The sequence below is a fragment of the Ovis canadensis genome, chromosome 7 (genome assembly GCF_042477335.2).
Source record: "Ovis canadensis isolate MfBH-ARS-UI-01 breed Bighorn chromosome 7, ARS-UI_OviCan_v2, whole genome shotgun sequence".
NCBI lineage: Eukaryota > Metazoa > Chordata > Mammalia > Artiodactyla > Bovidae > Ovis > Ovis canadensis.
In genome coordinates this window covers 30,387,617-30,413,522 of record NC_091251.1, presented here as the reverse complement: position 1 = coordinate 30,413,522, position 25,906 = coordinate 30,387,617, and the positions used below count along the sequence as shown (strand labels likewise).

At 38.5% G+C, this 25,906-nt stretch overlaps 1 protein-coding gene across 5 annotated transcripts in view; it reads right to left on the bottom strand.

The window, feature by feature from the left end:
* Positions 1-5,846: 5,846 nt before the first annotated feature.
* LRRC49 (leucine rich repeat containing 49) overlaps positions 5,847-25,906 on the bottom strand; it is a 155,074-nt gene continuing 135,014 nt past the window's right edge. For all 5 annotated transcript variants that reach the window (XM_069595530.1, XM_069595531.1, XM_069595533.1 and 2 more), the window contains 3 exons: positions 21,896-22,005; positions 15,214-15,367; positions 5,847-6,516 (listed from right to left, as the gene is read on the bottom strand). In XM_069595530.1, the coding sequence (XP_069451631.1) occupies positions 6,313-6,516; positions 15,214-15,367; positions 21,896-22,005 (468 nt within the window). In that variant the 3' untranslated portion in view covers positions 5,847-6,312. The remainder of the gene's footprint in view (positions 6,517-15,213; positions 15,368-21,895; positions 22,006-25,906) is intronic.

Genomic DNA, 25,906 nt, shown 5'->3' with positions numbered 1-25,906 from the left:
AGAGTAGCTAAAACAATTTTGTAAAATAAAAATGAAATTGGGGGGAGTTACACGATTTCAAGACTTAGTACAGTATTCATGACAGTATGGTATTCACGTAAAAAGTTTAAAATGGAAAAGAATAGTAAGTATAGAAGGAGATACACACATGTACAGGTCAATCGATTTTTTTAAAAAATTGCCAATGCAATTCAATGGGAGAAAGGAACTTCTTGCACCAAGTTATATCCCTTGTAGCTCAGTCAGTAAAGAGTCTGCCTGCAATGCAGCAGACCCAGGTTTGATCCCTGGGTTGGGAAGATCCCCTGGAGAAGGGAATGGCAACCCACTCCAGTATTCTTGCTTGGAGAATCCCATGGACAGAGGAGCCAGGCAGGCTACAGTCCATGGGGTCGCAAGAGTAAGACACGACTTAGCAACTAAACCATCACCATATGGGAACAACTGGGCTTCCATATGGAAAAGAAAATGAATTTTGATCCCTATTTCACAGTATTTGCACAAATTAATTCAAGAAGGATAATAGTCCTGAATGTGATAATAAATCTATAAAGCCTCCAGAAGTAAACAGAGAATATCTTTGCAAACTTTGGACAGGCAAATCATTTTAAAGGGAACATCAAAAAGCATTTGCCAGGATTTCCCTGGCAATGCAGCTTAATCAATGGATTAAACTTTATAATTCAAAACAGAAGTATTTTATATAGAACATATATAGAACCCATACAAATCAATAATAAAATGATAATTCAAATTTTAGAAATGGGCAAAAGATCTGAATATTTCCTTCACAAAAGAAGAAATAAAAATGACTAAAAAGCACATAAAAACATGATCAACAGCATTAGACATCAGGGAAAATAAAATTAAAGTAACAATGAGATGGCCAAAAAAGCCATGCTAGGATCATTAAAAATAATAAAGGCCCACAACAGGACATGTTGGCAACCACGTGGGCAGCTGGAACTCTGTATACGCTGCTGGAGAGAGTGTGAAATTAACACCTTGAAAAATGCATGGCAGTTCCTTAGAAAGTCAAACTTATAATGACCCAGTAGCTCCACTGAATTTTATAAAATGTCTTTATTCATAATATCCCCAAAGTTAGAAACAACCCAATAGAGTGGATAAACAAATTGTAGTATCTTCACACTATGCAATAAAAATTACTATTTCAGATATGTGAAACAATATGAGTGATTCTTAAAAATATATCTGTTGGGTAAAAGATGCCTGACACAAGAGTACACACTGTATTGTTCTATTTACAGGAAGTTCTAGAACAGACAAAATTAACCAATCAATGGTCAAAGAATTTAGAAAAATAGCTGCTCATAGGGAAAGGCAATTGGCTAGAACAACTTTTCTCAAGTGATTAAAATGTTTTATATCTTAATTGGGATGTTGATATTTTCAAAATTAATCAGATTTTATACTTAAGTGCATTTCACTGTATATAAATTTCATCTTAAAGAAAGTTCTTGAATTATCTCTTCTCTGCACAAAAACCATCCTCAAGAACACACACACATACTGTACATGAACTCGTCAGGTTGCAAAACTTGAAATCTATCATTGAGAATGTGGAACGACCGAGCATGTATTGTGGGAGTGTGAACTGGTAATGACTTCAGCAAACAATTTACAATATTTAATGTAGTTGAAGATGTGCATCTGACCCAGAAATTCCATCACTAATTGTGTGCTCTCAAAACTCAACTGTGAACAAGTATATTCAAAGCAGAATTGTATGTGACAGTTATAAACTAGCAATCACAATGCCCATCAATAGGAAAATGAATAGATAAAGTATACATTGACCATACAGCCAAATATCAAACAGCAGTAAAAACAACAACAACAACAAAAGCTGACATTTATTCCCATCAATTATGTTTTTGGGTAGAGCGTCTCAGAAACAGAATACCAAGTAGAAAAAAAATATGCAGAAAAAATGCATATTGCATGATACTATTTATATAAAATATAAAGTCAATTCAATGAACTCCCTATGCGTATGTATATAAATAGGAATGGTATGAAGACATGAATGAATGATAAGCATCAAATTCAGGATTGTGGTTACCTCTAGGGAAAGAGCTACACAGAGGCTCCTTTTCTACTTGTGGTGTTTTATTTTTAAAATGTGAAGCAAATGTGGAAAAATATCTGTTATGCTTGGTGGTGGATACAGGGTTTTATTTGAGATACTGTTCTACCTACATTTCTGCATGTTGAAATATTTCAAGATAAACAAAGAGAAGAAAGAAGTCAACTCTCCAAAAACTCAAGTTTAGAGAGAGTGATATAAGGAATAGTTTCATTGTCTCCTGAAGAAAAACTGTAAAGAATTTCATTGCCCAAAATATAGGAGTAGTCTATTCGGAGCTTTGGGTATATTTTAACTCATTTATTTATCCTTTTCCTCTTTGCAGAAAGGATTTGAGGTAGCTTGCAAAAAAAAAAAAAAATACATACAATGAGCCAGGAAAATATAAACCTAAGTAGAAAATCAGGATCAAAGATAACAAATACTCCATCAATACTGGTTAACCACAGTCAGTGTGATCAAGTTTCAAACTTGGCTCTGAACTTCTTGGCAACAGTAACCATTCCATTTCCAGCTGACCCATAAAAGCAGGTTAGGAAAACTAACCTTTGTCCTTCAAGATTTAACTTAATATTCTCCTGAGCAGTGTCTCTGTATTCTGGTTTGCATGCTTGCCTTGCTAACTAGCCGGGTTCTTCTTTCATTTGTTGTTTTGTCCCTCTTTCCTTTCCTTGCTTCTTCCTTTTCTTTCCTTCCTTTCTTTTCATTCTTTCACTTATATTACTCAGATGCCAAATGCTTAAGACGAAACATGGTTATGAACGCAGGTCCCATGTACTACTTATTGGACGAAATACTCTTGGGTGAGGTTTTTAACCTCGCAATGTCTCAGTTTTCTAGTGTTCAAATAGGGGCACATGTATATCACAGTGCAGGAAGATAAATGAGACAGTGCATGTAAGGAGCTTAAAACAGGACTCCCGTGGTGGTTCAGTGGTAAAGAATCCGCCTGCCCATGCAGGGGACATGGGTTTGATCTCTGGTCTAGGAAGCTCCCACATGCTGTGGGGCAACTAAACCCATGAGCCACAACCACTGAACCTGAGCTCTAGAGCACTCGAATAGCAACTTCTGAAGCCCTTGTGCTCCAGGGCCACGTGCTGCAACTGCCGAATCTGCTCACCTAGAGCCTGTGTGCCACAACTCTGTGAAGCCACCAAAATGAGAAGACCCTGCATCGCAGTCAAGAGCAGACCCCACTTGCTATAACTAGAGAAAGCTGGCATGCAGCAACCAAGACTCAACATGGACAAAAATAAATTTAAAACATTTTTTAAAAAGAGCTTAAAACAGTGCATGATGCTACCCAATAAATCTTATTTGTTGTTATGATTATTATTACTCAGTGGAGCATAAGAATACCACTGTAGCCCCTACCCTGGAAAGGAACAGATCAGGAGCAGGGTGAGGCTTCATGGTCTCCTGCATCAGGCCTTTAGTGGAGTGAAGCTCACAAAGTAGGGAGCCGACCCGGACACCACCCTCAGACAGCAGCACAGCTAATTAGCCTCAGATCCAACCGCACACTTAGCCATCCCCAGACCCAACAACAGCACATGTAACCACCTAACTGCTAAACCATAACCCGGGGGATGGTATCTCCCCAGTTGGCGGATTGTGTACCTTTCTGCTTTGGAGGTGATATTCTGTTTGAGCTCGAGATTCTTTTTGGAAAAAGGCAATCCTTCAGAATACACTAGCCTTGATAGTCTCAGCCTGTGGGGTGTGCATCTTACTCCCTTCCTAAAGATCCTGGAAAACCCCGAGTAGAGATAACAACTTGTTGCAGGGATCCCCACTAGCCACAGAGAGTCCTCAGTTGATTTCAGACACAGTAGACCCAGGTCCCCTTGCCCTTTTCTCTGGGGATTATCCTCACCCTGAAAGTCCAGCAAGCATGGGTTGGGAGGAAGCTGAGTGGCAACGGATAAGGATGAGATGGGAGGACACAGTCAGTGGGATTTGGGATCAGGCAAAACAAATATTCAAGTAACAGAAATCACTCAGTGGGTAAAGTGGGGGTAAATAAGAGGGAGCTCAAGTACAAAGGGATGAAGAGACCAAGTGACTAAAGATGGGGCATTAAGGAGTTCTGATTTCAGAGACAAGACAAAACCCCTCTTACCAGGCTTGAAGCAGGTGCTCTGAGTTGAGCCAACCTGTAGGTTTGCCACCAAGCCAGTGAATGCTGATCTTCTTTCAGTTCCTTAAATGCCTAGGAGGACTGGGGAGAGCCAAGAATGCATGTGAATGTGAAGATCTAGGCTCTTTATCATCAGGGGTGGGAGGGTGGGGGGAGACGAGGCAGCAAGCAGGAAGCTAGACAGGTCGTTTATTAAACAGCCAGGCATTCACCTGCCTGGCCTAGAGTGAGCAACCACTCCCCGCAGCCTGAGGGGTCAGATGTCCTTGCCTCTCCTATTTCCTAGAAGCCCATGAACAAGATACTATTGTTTTTCATCTCAACATCACTCTCAAGGTGGGCTCTCATTTCTATGCCAAAGAAGACAGAAACCCGGGGAGGGGTCACTGTTTACCAGGCAGATGAGAGTTGGTCTGTATGTTTCAATTCGGAGAGACGGAGGATTATCAGGAAATAGTAACAGTTCTTCCTGTCCCGGGGCACCAACACCGTGGTTCAACCTGCTTCTAGAAGATAACAAAGAATAGCTTCATTTACTTTGTGCTCACTTTTATTTTTTATTTTTATTTTTTTAAATTTTACTTTACAATACTATATTGGTTTTGCCATACATTGACATGACTCTGCCATGGGTGTACATGAGTTCCCAATCCTGAATCCCCCTCCCACCTCCCTTCCCATATCATCTCTCTGGGTTAAATGCATTACCTCATCTGATCCTCACAATGATCTTATAAGATATGTGCTATTATGAGGAAACTGAGGTCCACATGGTTCACAAGCTAAAGTGAGAGCTGAAGTGCCAAGACGCAAACCCAGGACAGTGAGACTTGAAAGGCCATGTTCTGAAACATGGCTTCCTAAACTTGAGCCCTTCCTAAACTTGAGGGTGACCAAGAGCTCTTAAGGATGTAGGCCTTTCTTAGTGTAAGCAAAGCAGCTTACCTTCCTTCTTTCAAGCATTTCCGTAGGACTCTATTGTCCTGTAACCTTTGTTTTCATTTTCCCATATCCTGGTGATCCATATAGCTGTCAGGTGAAATCTGAGCAAACTGGAGAATTCCTATTTATGAACCTGTAAGATCGTGTTTCTAAAGTTGTATCACTTCTGGCTATGGTCATGGGCTCCAAAATCACTAGCATCAACCAGGACAACCCCCTGCTTATATCTTTATATCTTATTTCTCTGTTTGATCTTCAGCTGGAATTAGAAAAATTCGAAACCTTCCCTCATAAACCCCTAATACTTTTGAGATACAGGTACACATGCCTGCCTAGAAAAAGAGCCTCAGAGTAGCCAACAACAGAAAGAGACCCCATTCACAGAAGCAGACTTACTGGTTAATCACTGCATTTTACATGCAGACACCCAGGACTTCTTAAGGCAGGAACACTTTCTTCCTGTCCCTGTTCGTACTCATTTTCATATTCTCTGCTCATAGTGACCCCCAGGACTTTCTGTGGCGCGCCAAGTATGCATACTTAGAAGAATGAGGCCTCTTCCTACATAAGTAAAGAGAAGGGCTCCTACTCAGCTAAAGAGAAACGTACAATAAATATGACAATTCTGACTGGATTAAGGAGGCAAACACGTTTTCTTTTAAACTAATTTATTAATAAGTTTATTCTTCACTCATAAAAAAGAACATATTTTTGGCTTTGAAATCATGACATAAAATAAGAGGTAAGTAACTAAAAATTATCAGCTGAAAGTAGACAGAAGCAACTCATGCTGAATCATGAGCGAACACTACGTGCTTTGGGCTATAGCAGGGGCACCAGTCAAATCAAGAACCCAAGACGCAGGGCCCATTCAAGGGCCCTAAAGATTGCTCAGTTCCCAAAGGCTGTTTGGTCAATATATATAGGAAATGAATTTTCCCTTTTGCTCTTTCCTTCCTAACCTTTAACTACAAGAACAGTAGGCAATAAATGCTTTGATGCTAGTCTTTCTAGCTTGAAGGAAAAGTTTTGTTGTTGTTTTAACATTTTTTTAACCCACATATTTTCAACCATCAAAAACATAAAACTAAAAATCTCAATTGTAACTAAGCCATTTCTATTTTTGGTCTGTTATCTGCTGTAGGCAAAGCTTCATATAGGAATTTTTATTGCGGATTTCTATAACTGCATCCCTCACAAGTTCAATGAACATCTGTGGCCAAAGTTTCTGCAAAGCTTCATTTTTCATGTTGATTTCTGTGGCTTCCTTCACAAGATCCTCGATATACATCTTGCAGAATTTCTTTTTTTCCTTTATTTCCTATTAGAAAAAGAATATTTTGCATTGAGTCATAATTAAGCCCCAAGCCAAAGCAACAATTAGCTGAACCAGAGAAGCTTGATAATCTGTTCTGACCCCAGCCCTCAGAGCAGGAACAGTTTCCTAGACACTCTGACACAGAGCTCTGCTTGAGTAAAGACAGCAACTGAGGGCTTCCTTCTTGCCAGTCCACTCCCAGCTCTGTGGGACAGCTCTGTTAAAAATGTATTTCTTGGCAACTATGAGAAGAAAACTTCCAGTTGAGCTAATATGAAACTCATTTGCTAATTGTGGGGAGAAATAAAGATTTTAAGTTGCATTTTAAAAGTGCTTATTTATTGACATCACTGGATCCTAACTACAATTTCTCTGTTGATAGACTTTCTCCTTTCTCAGTGCAGGCAGTTTACCTCACACAAGTCAGCTGAATGTACAGATTCATAGCTTCTAATGGTAAATGATACTAACAATATTAATAAACAAGAGGTCAGTTAATGTGCATGTGTGCTAAGTTGCTTCAGTCATGTCTGACTCTTGCAACCCTATGGAATGTAGCTCACCAGGCTCCTCTGTCCATGGGATTCTCCAGGCAAAAAAACTGGAGTGGATTGCCATGCCCTCCTCCAGGGGATCTTCCCAACCTAGGGATCAAACCCATGTCTCTTACATCTCCTGCACTGGCAGAAGGGTTCTTTACCACTAGCACCACCTGGGAAGCCTTGAGGTCAGTTAATGTTTATATACACACATGAAATATCCACACTCTGAATTATTTCCATATTTTAGGAAAGGATGAAGTGATACATTACACTGACTTATGTGGCTGAGAATATTTGGACAAAGTTGGGGGAAAGTGAACAAGGAGAAAGAGGACATATACACAAGCCTGGGACCCAGAACTTGGCCTTCAGATGACACAATGCACCCATTCCACTTCTCGGTCTGGCAGTCTACAAATGAAAGGTGAAAGTGAAAGTTGCTCAGGCATGTCCGACTCTTTGCAACCACATGGACTATAGAGTCCATGGAATTCTACAGGCCAGAATACTGGAGTAGGTAGCCTTTCCCTTCTCCAGGGGATCTTCCTAATCCAGGGATGAAACCCAGGTCTCTGGCATTGCAGGTGGACTCTTTACCAGCTGAGCCACAAGGGAAGCCCAAATGAAAGGCCTGGGTTCAAAACACAACAAAGGAAGTCTGAGACCTGAGGTAATTGGGGCATTGGGCCTGGATTTCATCCTAGAAGCTGAAACAAAGCCATTTTGATTAATGCAAGAATTTGACACTTATTTTGGCTATTGATACTTTGAGTATTCAGGCACAATGATGGAAAATGTCATAATATATGTGGAAAAAATCAATGGAATAGATCAGATAATCAGAATTATAGGGGAAGCAATTCACACAAATGGATAAGGAAATAAATAATAAATGTCAATGAGAAAATAGGTTTAACTAATTGAAAAATGATCTACTAAAACCTCCAACTCAAATCAAAATAGCAAAATAATTTTTAAAAAGTTAAATTTAAAACATCAACAAATACTGCCCTTAAAATCTACTATGAAGGTTTATAGTAACAAGGAAAATGCTTACACTATAATGCTAAGTGGAAAAAGAAAAGTACAAAATGAAGTTTTGATAGAGGCTGGGTTCCATGAGTATACGTATTTGTCGAAACTTAATTGTATACCTAAGATTTATATTTCATTGTATATAAATTATGCCTCAAAATAAGAAACTATATCAATTACTGAACTCTAATGATCTGCTGGCTGAATTATTTAGGGAGAAGCATGGCAATGTGTGCAATTACTTTGAAATAAATTTAAAAAATAAGATAGATTATTGATGGATAGAGGATGGGGAAAAGCATAGATAAGTGATAAAGCAAGTACATGGTACAGTACAATACTAACAGTAGAATTTAAGTTTGGGGAATGAATGTTTACTGTAAAATTATTTCAACTTTGTCATATGTTTGAAATTTTCATTAAAAAGTTACAAAAATATATTCAATATTAATGAAAGAAAATATACTGAAGTGTCATTAAGATTGTCTTAGGGTAGTGAGATGAGTATTTCTACTCCTTTTTTCTTCTCTTCCTTTTCCAAAGTTTTACAATTTATAAAACAAAAAATAAATATGTTTTGGATTCTTCATTAATTTACAGAAGTTAACAACGAGTCCCAATTGTCACTAACTTCGTCTAACAGAGGCACATTTTGGAAATTTTCTTACGACATATAAGATTTCTCTAAATAATCACTTACCATTCAGGGGTCAACATGCTGATCTGATTTGATTTAGTTCATGTGCTAAAAGCAACAGGTCATGTATTGACCTATCATAAAAATATGCACAGATTTTGATGGGCAATAAATAACAGATGGTTCCAGCTGGTGACTTCTCTGGTGAACCAAACTTCACTAACTGTGAAATACTCTCTGGGACTCAGTCATGTGCACTAAGTTAGCTTATCAATGAGAACAGCATTTAGCTGCTCCCTTTTAATACTCAGTAAATTTGGGAAACAAGGAGAATACCAGGAAGAAAGATAAGTGTGAATCACTGCTGCTGCTGCTGCTAAATCACTTCAGTCGTGTCCGACTCTGTGCGACCCCAGAGACGGCAGCCCACCATGCTTCCCCGTCCCTGGGACTCTCCAGGCAAGAACACTGGAGTGGGTTGCCATTTCCTTCTCCAATGCATGAAAGTGAAAAGTGAAAGTGAAGCCGCTCACTCATGTCTGACCCTCAGCGACCCCGCGGACTGCAGCCTTCCAGGCTCCTCCATCCATGGGATTTTCCAGGCAAGAGTACTGGAGTGGGGTGCCATTGCCTTCTCCAGTGAATCACAAGAGATCAATAACTAAAACAAGCAATATTTTGCAACGAGCAATGTATTTACATAAGACATCTCTTACCGACGTCTAAGTTTCTTAAAACATGATTTTGAATTTTTAAAAAATTTCTAGCAGTAGGACTGGAAAATTTTTATAGAAATAAAGGATAAGAAAAATATAAAGATATTTAAATGATAACTTTTGTTAAGTAATTTATATATAATACAAATTAAACTTTTCTAATTGGTATAGTGAAATTTTTGGTGCTTTACAATTTTGTGCTAGTTTCTTCCATGACTTCTTTATAAACATGTTGATACAGAACTGTATCTAATATATACTAACTGTTAATGAGTAAATGTGTTTGAAAGCATCCTTGCTTCATCATTTCTTCTCTCCACTAAGCCAATTTACTTTGCATCTCCATGCAGTATGCTCTAAAACTCATCAGGCGTCCGCCAGCACAACTCACGCTGCGTGTACAGAGTGATCCTGCTAAGAGCACATTAGAGATACTTCTCTTGCCCTGACCTGTCAAGAAGTTGCTCCTCTTTGACTAATGCTTTTTCCATTCTCAAATGCTTTCACACATCACACATTTATTTTTTTTTTCTATCCCTGTAGGGGGTCATAAAACAAGTATTTCACAAGTTCAATCCTGATGAGATGAACTCTACAATATTGTTTATGTTAGTTCACTGAACTAACATAATGTAATGACAGCTGAGGAAAACTGGCAACTTTATTGTCATGAAGATAGAAAAAAGCAGGTCGTGGTAGACTTGTTATAGAGTTACTTTAACAATAATGGTACTTGTATAGGAATTTAATCCATATCTCCATTTTATAAACAGGACTCTAAGGTTAACAAAGGTTGACAGACTTACTCAGGATTAGCCGTCATCTACTAATACTTGGAGAAAATGCTAATTTAGCTCTTGAAGAACCTGCAGTCTAGTTGGAGAGATGTCCTACACACATTAAAAGCTTAACTAAAAGAAATGAAACAGTACATGAGTGCTGGATGAAATGTTTAGACAGCAAATACCACCAGTGTTCAAGAGAGCCCTTTGTGCTGGGGTGGTCAAGATGACTTTAGGAAGCATTCATATACACTGAAAGGAGCCAAGGGCAGGAATCAGAAGGGCTGAGTTCTAGAGGCAGTTCAGCCCGGAATTCACCATGTGAGCCTCAGCTGTTCACCTAAGTTTCCAGTTTTCCTCAGCTGTCTAATAACAGGACTGGATTCTTTAAAGTCCCTTTCAGCTTTCCATCCATCTTAAATCTTTTTCAGAATGAGTCAGGACATTGGATGAACACCTACCAAGCAACAGAATTATACATGTCATACGTATAGTGAAAGGGGCGGCTTATCCTGATTTGTGAGAAACTTACTTCAAGTAATTCCTTCAATAACTCAAGATATACAGAGGAGAGAGAATCAGCACTTTGTGTTGCAGTGATTAAAACATTTTTCAGGAAGTGGGGAATGGTACATTGTGAGTCAAGAGAAAGTGATTAAGGGACCAGGCAAGGTCTTTCAGGTAATAAATAAGTGGTGGAATCATGGGCTCAGATCCAAATCTCCTAATGGCATATTATTCTTTCCAAATGTTATGTGGCTTCAGATTTTATTTTTCCCTTTGATACTTCTCAAAACAGGAGTCAGCATTTGCTATCTTTACTTCTTGATTGCTTATTTACCTCTCAAACCACTTTAATCAAGACTCTGCTTATATTACTCCATGGAAACTCTTCCTGTTTTTTTCAAAAAATGACCTCTATTGCCAAATTTATCAAAATTTCTCCCTACAGTTTGTGCCCTTGGAGGGTAGGGGGTTAGAAAATCATAGCCTACCCAATCACGGTCATATTTTCAACTATTTTTTAAGTGAGAATTTTAAAGTTTGCTTTTCATATTTGGGTTTTTATTTGATCTGGAGTTAATTTTTTAATATGGTTTTTAACAAAGTACACCATAGTAGGGATATGTATTTCTGATTTGATATTTCATTTCCTCAGTAGTATTTATTAGCTAGTCTGTCTGTACTAGTCAGCAATACCTGATATCCCATAAACATGGGATAGTTCTGGCTATTTTGTCCATGGATCTATGAATCTATTCCTATATGGCCTCAATTACTAGAGCTAAAAATAGTACTTCATATCTGATAAGGCAAGTTCTCCTCACTTATACTGTTGTGTTATTTTAAGTCCTTTCCTCTATCAAACACCTTTAGGATCAACTGGTGAAGTTCTACAAATAACTTTTCCAAATTTTTATCAGAATTGCCTTATACAGATGGATTTAGGAAGAACTGACATCTTTATTATGTAGAAAGTTTCTGACCATAAACATACACTATCTATTTAGTTCTTCTTCAGTGTCTTTCAATAAAACTTTATAATTTTCTCTGTGGAGGGCTTATACATATTTTAAAGAAAACTGAGCACCAAAGAATCGATGCTTTTGAACTGTGGAAGTGAAGAAGACTCTTGAGAGTCCCTTGGACTGCAAGGAGATCCAACCAGTCCATTTTAAAGGAGATCAATCCTGGGTGTTCACTGGAAGGACTAACGTTGAAGCTGAAACTCCAATACTTTGGCCACCTGATGTGAAGAGCTGATTTATTTGAAAAGACCCTGATGCTGGGAAAGACTGAGGGCAGGAGGAGAAGGGGACGACAGAGGATGAGATGGTTGGATGGCATCTCCGACTCAATGAACATGGGTTTGGGTGAACTCTAGGAGTTGGTGATGGATAGGGAGGCCTGGCGTGCTGTGGTTCATGGGGTCACAAAGAGTCGGACACGACTGAGTGACTGAATTGAACTGACGGTGTTTATTGTCATGGTAAATGGTATATTATTTTAAACTTATTTTTGAATAAGTAACACAACGTATACTGGATTGTTGGTCCCTTTTCTCACTGATTTCTAAAAGTTCTTGATAATTTAGGGAGATTAGTTTGGACACAACTGAGCGACTGAACTGAACTGAGTTGCAAATTATTTTTTTCAGTTTTTTTTTGACATTGCTTATTTTATATCTCGGAAGGTCTTTCTGATCTCAGTGCTGTACATAAATCTTTCATTTTTTTTGTAGATATTTTACCCTTTCATTATAAACTTCAACATCTCTGACTCATTGGGAATTAATGCGGATGTGAAGTTAAAAGACTCTTACTCCTTAGAAGAAAAGTTATGACCAACCTAGATAGCATATTCAAAAGCAGAGACATTACTTTGCCAACTAAGGTCCGTCTAGTCAAGGCTATGGTTTTTCCAGTAGTCATGTATGGATGTGAGAGTTGAACTGTGAAGAAGGCTGAGCACCGAAGAATTGATGCTTTTGAACGGTGGTGTTGGAGAAGACTCTTGAGAGTCCCTTGGACTGCAAGGAGATCCAACCAGTCCATTCTAAAGGAGATCAACCCTGGGATTTCTTTGGAAGGAATGATGCTAAAGCTGAAACTCCAATACTTTGGCCACCTCATGTGAAGAGTTGACTCATTGGAAAAGACTCTGATGCTGGGAGGGATTGGGGGCAGGAGGAGAAGGGGACAATCGAGAATGAGATGGCTGGATGGCATCACTGACTCGATGGACGCGAGTCTGAGTGAACTCCAGGAGTTGGTGATGGACAGGGAGGCCTGGCGTGCTTGTGATTCATGGGGTTGCAAAGAGTCGGACACGACTGAGCGACTGAACTGAACTGAACTGAAGTATAAAGTCTGAATCCAGCTTTTTTTCCCCCTTAATTCCGTAGTTATTTTCAAATCACCACTGAGATAATCCTTCTTATTTGTTTGAGATTATTCTTTATCGTATCATAAATTCATTTTTATCTAGATGTACATTTGAATTTTCCATTCTATCCCATGAGACTGTCTCTCCATAAACACCCTGTTTTAACTGATAAGACCATAATATGTCTTAATTTATCTAGTAGAGCTAGTTTTCTCCTCATCATTTTTCTTTTTCAGAGTTTTTATGGTTATTTATGTTTATTTTTCCACAGGTACTGTAAGATCAATTCAGTGAAAAATTTTTGGTTTCTTATTGGGATTATATTAAATTTTAAATTACTTTAAGGAACACTGACTTTTAAAAATTGGAGTTTGGTTTCTTTACACTGCTGTGTTGAAGAGAATCAGCCACATGTATACATGTATCTCCTCTTTGTTTTGATTTCCTTTCCGTTTAGGTCAGCACAGAGCACTGAGCAGAGTTTCCCTGAGCTACACTCTCCCAACTTACTGATTTTCATTATCCCTGCATATGTCTATCTCCTCCATTAGAATGTGAGATTCATGAGGATAATACAGCGACTTCTTACAGTCCAAGTATTACATGTGACAGGTGCTCAATACGTTATTTTTGAATGTAAGAAAGTATAACTATAAAGATGACTTCAAGTAATTCACTTCAAATATTTAAAGAGTTTTCATAAGGAAGATATTTGCTCTGTTTTCTACATAAGGCAACATTAGCATCACTAATTGAAAGTTGTTAGGAGGCAGCTTAACATGGGTAAGAATTTCTCCACTGTTAGAGTTGTTCAGTGATATACAACTACCTCATGAAGCAGTAACCTTTCATGCGCTAGAATTTAAAGCAGAATCTTTTCAAAACATCCTTCAGGATGCTATAAAAATATTGTTGCATTGAGTTAAGTGCTTTTCAAAGTATAATCCTTAGAGGCCTACGGGTTCCAAAGAGATTCTTCATGTCTGGCAATGAGGTGAAGTGAAGTGAAGTGAAGTCGCTTAGTCGTGTCTGACTCTTTGCGACCCCATGGACTGCAGCCTACCAGGCTCCTTTGTCCATGGGATTTTCCAGGCAATAGTACTGAAGTGGAATGCCATTTCCTTCTCCAGGGGATCTTCCCAACCCAGGGATCGAACCCGGGTCTCCCGCATTGTAGACAGACACTTTACCGTCTGAGCCACCAGGGAAGTCCAGGAATGAGGTAAGGAGAAAGGAAAAAAATAGAAGATCCAATCAAACAGAGCTCTGAACCCCATCTACAACAGGAGCAGCTCTGCTGTTTTGCTTTCCTTTGATATAATGAGTTTTCAGCTACAATATAGTTTGAATAAAGAATCTCACAACCATTATAAAACATTTGAAAAATATTTGGCCAATACACACTAACACACACCCCTAAACCCCTCAAAAACTCTGGCAGAATTTTAACATCTTATTTTTATATAGATGACTTGTTTCTTCACCTTTCTCTAAGTTCCATCAAGGCACACACTGCATGGTTCTCTTCTTTATAGTTCTGCAGTCCCCTAACACAGCAGTCCCTCAAAAAACTTCTGAACACATACAGGAGTAAAGAACTGGTTCTAGCCTTTCTGTCTAAAAGACTATAGTGGAAACAAAATAGGTTAAAACTATGTGACCAAGAACACAGTAGCTAATGCTGCAGGAGAATAAAATAGTGAATTAAAACATCAAGGACCTAGGCAAAGAGAACAGAAATGGAGGTTCTGTTGGGTCTTTCTGCCAGTCTGGCACAGGCTAGGTAAGTACTCAGAGCAAGTCTATTCCAGTTTTCTTAATTCAGAGAGACCTGAATCCTGGTCCTACTTCGGTTTAAATTTTTGGTACCAATTTCTTTCTTTTGAACATTTCTTTCCTGCTTAAATATATTGAACTAAGGGCTCTACTTCTCCCTAATTCCTTGGTGCCTACTGCCCCCAGCTCTGGATATGAGGCTGACTAACATTCCAGAATTAAAAAAGGTTATCTTAAATGAGGAGGAGAGAAACGTATAACTCCCAAGTCTCAAGCCATTTGGAATTTATCCAGGCAATAAGTTCCACAGATGATGGCAGCTTTACCTCCAGCTTTTCAGTGTAAAAGTCTCTGGTGGTATAATTCAGTGTAGCACGATTTGTGTTTTCTCCCACAAGTCTCTTGCGATCATTATTTTCTTCACTGACAATACCAGGTTTTTTCCCTTTGGTTTCTAGAAGATATCGGAATTGCTTCTTCCTGTAGAAAGACGGTAAAGAGACTTGGAGAGTTATTTATCCAGTTGGTGAAAATGTCTTTCCTGTTGATTTTAGAGGGTAGCATATGCTTTTTTGAATATCTGTTTTATCAGTTTGAGTTTTTAAAGTCAATTCACTACTCCAATTTCTCTACTAATTAAGTTATATAACTCAAATTCTTTTGTTTCACTACCAATCATCAACAAAGACATGTCTCAAGCATTTCTAAAATGAAAAAAAAAAACTGTCTTTAAAAAATCAATATAAAACTTAAATAACACAGAATACACACACAAAAAGCAATTAGACACGTAGTAGACCAAACTTCCACAGTCTTTATATCCCATAAAACATGTTAGTTACACAGCTTATAAATCACAAAAATAGTTCATAATTTCATTATGTAGCTCAGTAGCATCAGCCATAGCTACAAATGGAATGGAATACTGGTTTAAGTTTAGGAAAAGCAGAACAAAAATACTTTTAGCTGTTATCATATCAAGGACGAGATCTCAGCAGGAGGTAAATAATGAAACAGGAAGCTTCATTTGATCATGAAGAACATAGACAGTGTTCAGAGTATCACTTGCAGACCCACAAGCCTAGAATTACAGAGGACAGCAACTCATCATGAAGGTTGCTTTCTGGTTTCTACCACATAGGGTGTCTCTCAGGGAAGTGATGTAACTACTATGAACTGTGAACTGAAGACTGGGAGCAAAAAGGGAATATATCTTTTAGAAAATGTCTTCATTTTTCCAATTTAATATGAGTATAACACAGAGATTTAAAAAATTATAAGGAGTACATATTTTGAAAAGTATAAAGAAATAGCATAAAATCATCCATAAATATATAGCATATAAATCTATATAAATCAGTAACATTGTTCACATTAGACATATTTCCTCATAGGCTTTCTCTGTGAATTTTTATAAACATCCAGGTTTGTACACTGTTTTTGCTTAATGCTATATAATAAGCATTTTCTATGTTATTAAAATTAACATTTTAATAAATGAATAAAATTTAATTGTGATGTAGGTCAATTTACATGATCACTCATTTACTGGATATTTTGGTAGCATAATTTTCTCACTCTTATAAAGAAGAAAGTAATATAGATATTTATCTATATTTATTTTATTGATTTTTAATTATGAAAGCCACATACACATTATCCATCACTTTCAGTAGTGTTTTCAAATAATCAGTTTTTCATTATGTTTTCAATGTCTTCATCTCCTTTATTTTTCTTCAGGATTATTTTGCTATTGTTTTCCTAACTTCTTTAGATAAATGTTTAGCTCCTTCATTTTCAGTCTTCATTCTTTCCTAATATACTCATTTCAATAGATATATTGATTTTAAAATCTTATAATACTATTATCATTGCTTTATATAGTCGATGTTTATTTAGTTTCATCCCACAAATTTACTACTTTCTTTGCTCTTTAGTTTTCCTTGCACATCAGAATTTCTATCTGGGATCAGGTTCTTTCTGCCTTAATTAGAGACTATCATTTCTTGTACTGTAGGAATACTGATAGGAAATCTCTTAAAATCCTTGTTTGAGAAACTAATACAGTAATTTTAACAAAAAGAATAACAACAAAAAACCAGAACAAACCGAAAAAGATAATTCCAAGTACTACATATAAACATACAGAAAAAGTAAGCCTTTGCACTATGAAATCCTACTGTTCTCAGTTTAACTCATAGAGACAATCATTTCTAAAAATTCAAATATTTAAAATTACACAAGGAAATCTCTGAAGAACATGTTCTATTTCTGAGAAATTGCAGCATACTATACAATCGTTCTTTATCTTGTATTTTTAGTTTCTAAGACATCTTAAAGATTATTTCATATCAGAACTTCTAATAATTTTCATAGCTTCAAGTAATTGGTCCTTTATTAATGGACATGTAGCTGGTTTTACCAAAGGCAGAGGAACCAGAGATCAAATTGCCAATATCTGCTGGATCATCGAAAAGGCAAGAGAGTTCCAGAAAAACATCTATTTCTGCTCTATTGACTACACCAAAGCCTTTGACTGTGTGGATCACAATAAACTGTGGAAAACTCTGAATGAGATGGGAATACCAGACCACCCAACCTGCCTCTTGAGAAACCTGTATGCAGGTCAGGAAGCCACAGTTAGAACTGGACATGGAACAACAGACTGGTTCCAAATAGGAAAAGGAGTATGTCAAGGCTGTATATTGTCACCCTGCTTATTTAACTTATATGCAGAGTACATCATGAGAAACGCTGGGCGGGAAGAAGCACAAGCTGGAGTCAAGATTGCTGGGAGAAATATCAATAACCTCAGATATGCAGATGACACCACCCTTGTGGCAGAAAGTGAAGAAGAACTAAAGAGCCTCTTGATGAAAGTGGAAGAGGAGAGTGAAAAAGTTGGCTTAAAGCTCAACATTCAGAAAATGAAGATCATGGCATCTGGTCCCATCACTTCATGGGAAATAGATGGGGAAACAGTGGAAACAGTGTCAGACTTTTTTTGGGGGGGGGCTCCAAAATCACTGCAGATGGTGATTGCAGCCATGAAATTAAAAGACGCTTACTTCTTGGAAGGAAAGTTATGACCAACCTAGACAGCATATTAAAAAGCAGAGACATTACTTTGTCAACAAAGGTCCATCTAGTCAAGGCTATGGTTTTTCCAGTAGTCATGGATGGATGTGAGAGTTGGACTATAAAGAAAGCTGAGTGCTGAAGAATTGATGCGTTTGAACTGCAGTGTTGGACAAGACTCTTGAGAGTCCTTTGGACTGCAAGGAGATCCAACCAGTCTATCCTAAAGGAGATCAGTCCTGGGTGTTCATTGGAAGGACTGATGTTGAAGCTGAAACTCCAATACTTTGGCCACCTAACTCATTTGAAAAGACCCTGATGCTGTGAAAGACTGAGGGCAGGAGGAGAGGGGACGACAGAGGATGAGATGGTTGGATGGCATCACCGACTCAATGGACATGGGTTTGGGTGGACTCTGGGAGTTGGTGATGGACAGGGAGGCCTGACATGCTGCGGTTCATGGGGTCGCAAAGAGTCGGATACGACTGAATGACTGAACTGAACTGAACTGAGTTTTCATATGTTTGTTATTTAATATTATAAACACTGTAATGAAAATCCCTGGATACCTATGTTTGTGTTGTCTATAACTTTGAGATCAAACAACTTTTTTAAAGTTTTAAGGAAGCTGTATCTTGTTTTCTGAGAATTTGTTTCTCTTGTTTCTTTGCTTTTCCAGTTGCAATTGTACAGGTATTTGTCTCATTCTTTTTTAATTTTATGATATTATCATTACAGAAAGTTATGTGCATGAATATGCTTTTTGAGATATATAAAGATTTTCTTTGAGTTTAAATATATGTTCAATTTTTGAAAGTTTTAAATAGGTATTTAAATAGGCTTTTTTCCCCCCTGAATTGGGAATAAGTTTCTGGAAATAAAATTCTAAATACATTTATTTGGTATAGTGTGTTAAGTGAGTTATTCAAATCCTCAGTATTCTTTTCTAACTGTGTTTATTTGATCAAATGATCGAATAGCTTAATATTTACCACAATAATGTGAATTTGTTAATATATACTTACATTTGTTAACATATTTAGAAGCTGTGATCTTGGTTACATTAAGTTTCACAATTATCTTTTTTGGTGGATTTTAAGTTTTTGATATTATCAAAATGACAGGCTGGATGAGTGACAAGCTGGAATCAAGATAGGCGGGAGAAACAGCAACAATCTCAGTTATTTGGATGATGTCACTCTAATGCTCTAAAGGCAGAAAGAGAGGGGGAACTAAAGAAGCTCTTGATGAGGGTGAAGGAGGAGAGTGAAACAGCCAGCTTAGAACTAAATATTAAAAATACTAAGATCATGGTATCTGACCCCATTACTTCATGGCAAATAGAAAGAAAAGGTGGAAGTAGTGAGAGATTTCCTCTCTCTGGCCTCTAAAATCACTGTGGATGGTAACTGCAGCCATGAAATTAGAAGACCATTGCTTCTTGGCAGGAAAGCTATGACAAACTTAGTGTGTTGAAAAGCAGACATCATTCTGCCAACAAAGGTCCATGTAGTCCAGGCTTTGGTCTTCCCAGTGGTTACATATGGTTGAGAGAGCTGGACCATAAAGAAGGCAGAGCGCCAAAGAATTGATGCCTTTGAACTGTGGTGCCGGAGAAGACTTCTGAGAGTTGCTTGGACAGCCAGGAGATCAAACCAGTCAATCTTAAAGGAAATCAACCCTAAATACTCATTGGAAGGACTGATGCTGAAGCTGAAGCTCCAGCATTTTAGTCACTGATGTTAACAGCTGAATCACTGGAAAAGTCCCTGATGCTGGGAAAGACTGAGGGCAGAAAGAGAAAAGGATGTCAGAGGATGAGATGGCTGCATGGCATCACCAATGCAATGGACATGAACTTGGGAAACTCTGGGAGATGGTAAGGGACAGGCAAGTCTGGCATGCTATGGTCCATGGTGTTGCTGAGTTGGACATGACTGGACAACTGAACAACAACATCATCAATTCTATCACCACTAGTAGTAATATTCCCATATTTATGTATTGTTATTTGCCTGTTATATATTTTCCATCCCTTTATTTTCAACCTTTATATATTAGTTTAGGAGTATCTCTCAAAAACAAAGTGAAATTCAGTTTTTAACCCAAGCTGAGCGCTATTATCAATGAATAGAATTTCATTCATGAATATTTATTGTGATAACTGACATGTTCATTTTTTTCTTCCCTTCCTGCTTTTTTTGTTGATCAGTGGTTTTTTCTTTTAATGATTTAGAAATTGTACATCTTATCTTCTTTTCTAATGGTAGCCCTTGAGATTTGAAAACACATAGATAAACATATACTTTTCTATTTCTCTCTAACAGGGAAAGAAACTTGGCAAACGTCAACATCCTTTTTCTGAGGATATTCTGGAATCATTATTTTCACGTTATTAAAGTTTTTTGCATTATGTGCTGTGCTTAGTCGCTCAGTCGTGTCCAACTCTTTGCTACCCCATGTACTGTTGCCCATCAGGCTCCTCTGTCCGTGGGGATTCTCTAGCAAGAATACTGGAGTGGGTTACCATGCCCTCCTCCAGGGGACCTTCCCAACCCAAGGATCAAACCCAGGTCTACCTGCAGTGAGGGCAGATTCTTTACCAACTGAGCCACCAGGGAAGCCCACTTACTAATGAGTCTTTGCACAACATCATTTCTTTAATTCAATGCTTCCTATTTCTTACATTTACTGTTCATTTTGTAGTAGCACCTCGCTCAGTACTTTTTTTCAGAATGTTCTGCGGGCTTTTTATGAGTTCAGCTCTGCCAATCAGATACACATGGGTAAGCTCTGAAATCAGACCTGATCTAAGTGGGAGAGTAAGCACGCCAGACACCCCTTTATTGGCAAGAATCATAGTAGAGCCAAGTTTTGAGGAGGGGAATGGGGAACTTCCTGACCCCTGTGTGAAAAGTGGACGCCGTGGTTCGGACAAGCATCCTGACCCCCCAGCTCCCAGACTGTAGCCAAGGTGGCAGTGCCCTTGGTGGACTGGTTCTGCGGTATCGTTGTGGGATCCGCTCCCGGCCCAGGCTAGAGACTGCTTCCCTGCCCCTCTCAGTGATTTTGTGGATGACTGACTTCCCGTACACCAACTGCTTTCTCCTTCCTCTGGTCAGGGTGACCATCTATAACTGAGTCATGACTGGCACGCCGTCTTTGCCTTTCCTCTGTCCATGCCACACCCTGCCAGTCAGCGTTTTCTGTCAGGTCCACTTCTATGTGGTTTTCAATTATCTTCTCTATTCTGTCTTAGTTCAGACCCGTATAACCTCTCTCCTGGAGTACAGACTGGCCTCTTGAGTGGTCTCCATTCCGTCCATCTGGATCCTCTCAAATGGCAGCTATTCTAGAACATGAATCTAATCACATGATTGTTGTGCTTAATTACAAAGCATAGTATTCATTTTGTTTTTCATGGATTTCTGGGCTCTTCAAAATCAGATCACAATCAATCTTTCTACTTTCACTCTCTATCACAATTCACAATCATCCTATGCTCTAATTATACTGAATTATTTACAATTCCCTGTGCCTTAGCAGATCTCCTTCCCTCATACCCTGTATCTGAAAAAACCCTTATTCATTCCTGATGAGCTAGAAAAATGTTAAGTCCTTTGTGAAGCCTTCCCCAATGTTCTTCCAAAGCGTAATCTCTCCTATACTCTTACAGCCCTCTCTTACAACATCTGAAATGTCTTACCTTATTAGCTCATAAACTAATAATTTATTAGCTTATAAGCCACCAAAAAGCAAGAACTTCATCATATTCATCTTTATATCTCCAAAACTTTGGAGAAGGCCAGACAAAAACAAATTTAGGATGTTTGTGGAATGAATAAATAGCACAATTAAGAAGTGTGTGCTATGTGTTACTTTGTTTAGTGCAACAATACTTCTATAAAAACTATAGATATTAAAGTTTACCTGGCATCACCCAGTATTGAAATCAGACGGTACTGTGGTAATTCAGAAGATGCTACATGTGCTAGGATTCCAAACAGCCTCTCAGCCATTATCATATCATTTTGCGTCACCTGAAGAGACAAATAGGAAAGGGGTAAAAAATGACACTGCCTCATAACTTGATACAACTAATATAATCTCATAGAAATGTCCAGATTAAATATTTTCTTGTAGGGAATTCCCTGGTGGTCCAATGGTTGAGAATCCAATACAGAGGATGCCAGTTTGAGTCTTGGTTCGGGAACTAAGATCCCACATGCTGCAGGGCAACAAAGCCTGCAAACTGCAACTGCAGAGCCATGCACTGCAAGGAAGACCCCACGTGTTGCAACTATGGAGCAGCCGAAAATAAATTAATTAATTAAATATTTTCTTTTCAGGGAAAATACATTCTCCTGGGCTACAGGAAGAGAGTGAGTTCTGGCTGATATTTCTCTTTTTTCCCTGAGCTTGATTAGAATGTAGATTTACAAATGTTGCTTATTGTGGTGGAAGAGGGCTGGGAGGTGAGGTGTTAGCTCTGACTTAGAAGCCATGGTTCCTGAGGATTATACTTGAGACACCTTAAATTCTTAATGAATTTTTTTTTTCCAAAAATCCCAAAGCTTCTTTGAGTAGAATGATTTAAGGGGGAAAATCTCAAGTGTCAGTGGAATAGATTAACTTTAATAATGTGTTAAAGGCAAGTCAAGGTGTTGTTAATACCTTGTTCCTGAAAGGATAATTTCATCCCTTTCTGAGGGAATGAACATTGGATTGGGAATGGCACTCCTGCTCCTTCTGAAGTTGCATCCACTTTTCTCCACACAAGGAACGGTTTGTCACAGGTACATTCCCCATGTGGGCTCATTCCTGTGTTAACCAAGAAACTACTAAAGGCTAAAAGCAAGCCTTGTATTAATATCTCGGCATGTTTTAAATATAAAATTAGGTTTCTTGCATTTTAAATACTATTTCTTTGCCAATATAATTCAGTGGTTCCCAATCAGGGGCCACTTTGGCCCCTAGGGAATGTTTGCCAGTGTCTGGAGATGTTTTTTGTTTATTGCACCTGGTGGACAGATACTACTAGCATCTAGTGAGTCGAAGCCAGGGATGCTGTTAAATGTCCTACAGGGTATGGGACAGTCCCCATAACAAAGAATTATCTGGTCCAAAATGTCAATAGAGCTGATGTTGAGAGACCCATTTTGGATCTTTAAAACCTTTATTCTTAACACTTGCTATAATTACCTACACAGGGATTTTCTGGAAAATAACCCATAATTCACAAGCGACTTATACATATGAATCACTGCAGACTGACTCTTTGCCTTCCTTCCCTAGACTTCAGTAGTTAATGAGGCTGCAGCTCCCCAGAATCATTCCTTCAGCTGACAACTAACTTGTTTGGTCTAACATAGTCACCTAGTGGCCAGTGTAGGCCACTACTCCATCTTCTCCTCTTGATGCTCACAATGCTCACTCTCTCTCATACAAAGAAAAGCAGAAATACAGTATAACATTATCACATACTGTCAAGGACGAGATAAGCAGGTTTATTCTAGGTCTTCTATTAAAAGGTCAAATATTCCTGGGCATTGACATTTTCAGAACTTTAAATCAGAGTACATTACATTGGTTCTTTCTCATTCTTCTCTATATAATGATATTACTTCCTATTTTAAGGTTTTATAATAACTATTATGTCTCCAGCAGTGATCCACATTTGGGTAAATACAGTATTTAGGGTTAATGAACATAATGGTTTGGCCACTAACAAGGAAGAATTCCTCACCTATAGCTAAAATAACTATCCTACAGCCCAGGCTAGCTTTGGAAACTTTTGGAACTATTAGATCTGACCAGTGACTTACAACCTCTCTGGGGAAGTACCAAGAGGGTACATAAAACTAAAACGAATCTCTTGTGAACTAGTTGGAGATATTAATAGTCATCTGAAGGTTCCAGGTTTGCCCTACATCTTCAACAGATGGCTGATACTGGGGTTGTGGACCTACCATTCAGTTCAGTTCAATTCAGTTGCTCAGTCATGTCTGACTCTGCGACCCCATGAATTGTAGCACGCCAGGCTTCCTTGTCCATCACCAACTCCCAGAGTTCACTCAAACTCACGTCCATCTAGTCGGTGATGCCATCCAGCCATCTCATCCTCTGTCGTCCCCTTTTCCTCCTGCCCCCAATCCCTCCCAGCATCAGAGTCTTTTCCAATGAGTCAACTCTTCGCGGCCAAAGTACTGGAGTTTCAGCTTTAGCATTATTCCTTCCAAAGAACACTCAGGGCTGATCTGCTTTAGAATGGACTGGTTGGATCGCCTTGCAGTCCAAGGGACTCTCAAGAGTCTACTCCAATACCACAGTTCAAAAGCATCAATTCTTCGGCGCTCAGCTTTCTTCATAGTCCAACTCTCACATCCATACACGACTTCTGGAAAAACCATAGCCTTGACTAGACGGACCTTTGTTGGCAAAGTGATGTCTCTGCTTTTGAATATGCTATCTAGGTTGGTCATAACTTTTCTTCCAAGGAGTTAGTGTCTTTTAATTTCATGGCTGCAACAGTTCAGTTCAGTCGCTCAGTCGTGTCCGACTCTTTGCGATCCCATGAATCGCAGCACGCCAGGCCTCCCTGTTCATCACCATCTCCCAGAGTTCACCCAGACTCACGTTCATCGAGTCCGTGATGCCATCCAGCCATCTCATCCTCTGTCGTCCCCTTCTCCTCCTGTCCCCAATCCCTCCCAGCATCAGAGTCTTTTCCAATGAGTCAGCTCTTCTCATGAGGTGGCCAAAGTAGCTGATGCAAATTTCACATGGCTCTTGTATGCTGACCCAGAGACCTCCAATCTCCTGATGGTATGCTGGAGTTCTCAAGTTTTAGGCCAGAGTTACCTTCCCTGGTGGCTCAGAGGTTAAAGCGTTTGCCTGCAAGGCAGGAGACTCGGTTCAATCCCTAGGTCGGGAAGATCCCCTGGAGAAGGAAATGGCAACCCACTCCAGTATTCTTGCCTGGAAAATCCCATGGACGGAGAAGCCTGGTAGGTTACAGTCCACGGAGTCGCAAAGAGTCGGACACGACTGAGCAATTTCACTTCACTTCACTACTTATAGTGTATCAGTTGCAGGGAACTATAGTTGCTCTTCCCACCCTGCTAGCAAAGTTGATTATAGCTCATCTTACAATAAGGAGGTTTGAATTTTAAGAGATAATCACACTAATACTAGTAGCATATTAAAAGATTTTTTCCTTTTGGAGGACTATCTAAACTCAGTTCTGGAATTCCACAGAAGAAGAAGCATAGCTTCTCTCTCTTCTTCCAAAGTAATATTTAAAGAGAACATGATCTTTGGATAGCTGGAGGATTACCCTCGTGACAAGCTTAGCAGAATCAATCTGAAAAATAACTTTTTGCTAATAATTTTCCAGCTATTCAGGCTCCAGACCTGAATTATACAATGTAGATATGTCCAAGCAGCTGTTACAAACTATTAACAAAGCAATCTAGACTTTTACTTATGGTTGTTTTATTTCCTTTTTCATTCATGTAGACTTTTTCATCTTTTAACTTTCCCCCTTGCTTATTTCTCCCTCTTATCTTCTTTTAAAATCACTCTTCTTTCCCTATGTACATTTTTTTGCATGTTATTCTTCCCTTCCTCCATCACAACCTTTATTAAATGACATTTAGTATCACTTCCCCAGGCCCTTTTACATGTCAGTATATAAAACACTCTGAGAAACACAAAGATCACATTACTTACAGAAGTGTTCTCTTTTCATTTTAAACTATTATCCTATCAATCCCCTTCTCTGAATACTTAAAAACAATAGAAGTATTTACTATTCACCATGATCTGGTTACTAATTTACTCACAAAATTTGCCTAGTATATTAGAAGTTTTTAGACAAATATTTTTAGCTTTTCAACATTTTAAATGTGACGATTAAAAACAAATTATTTCTCAAAAGTT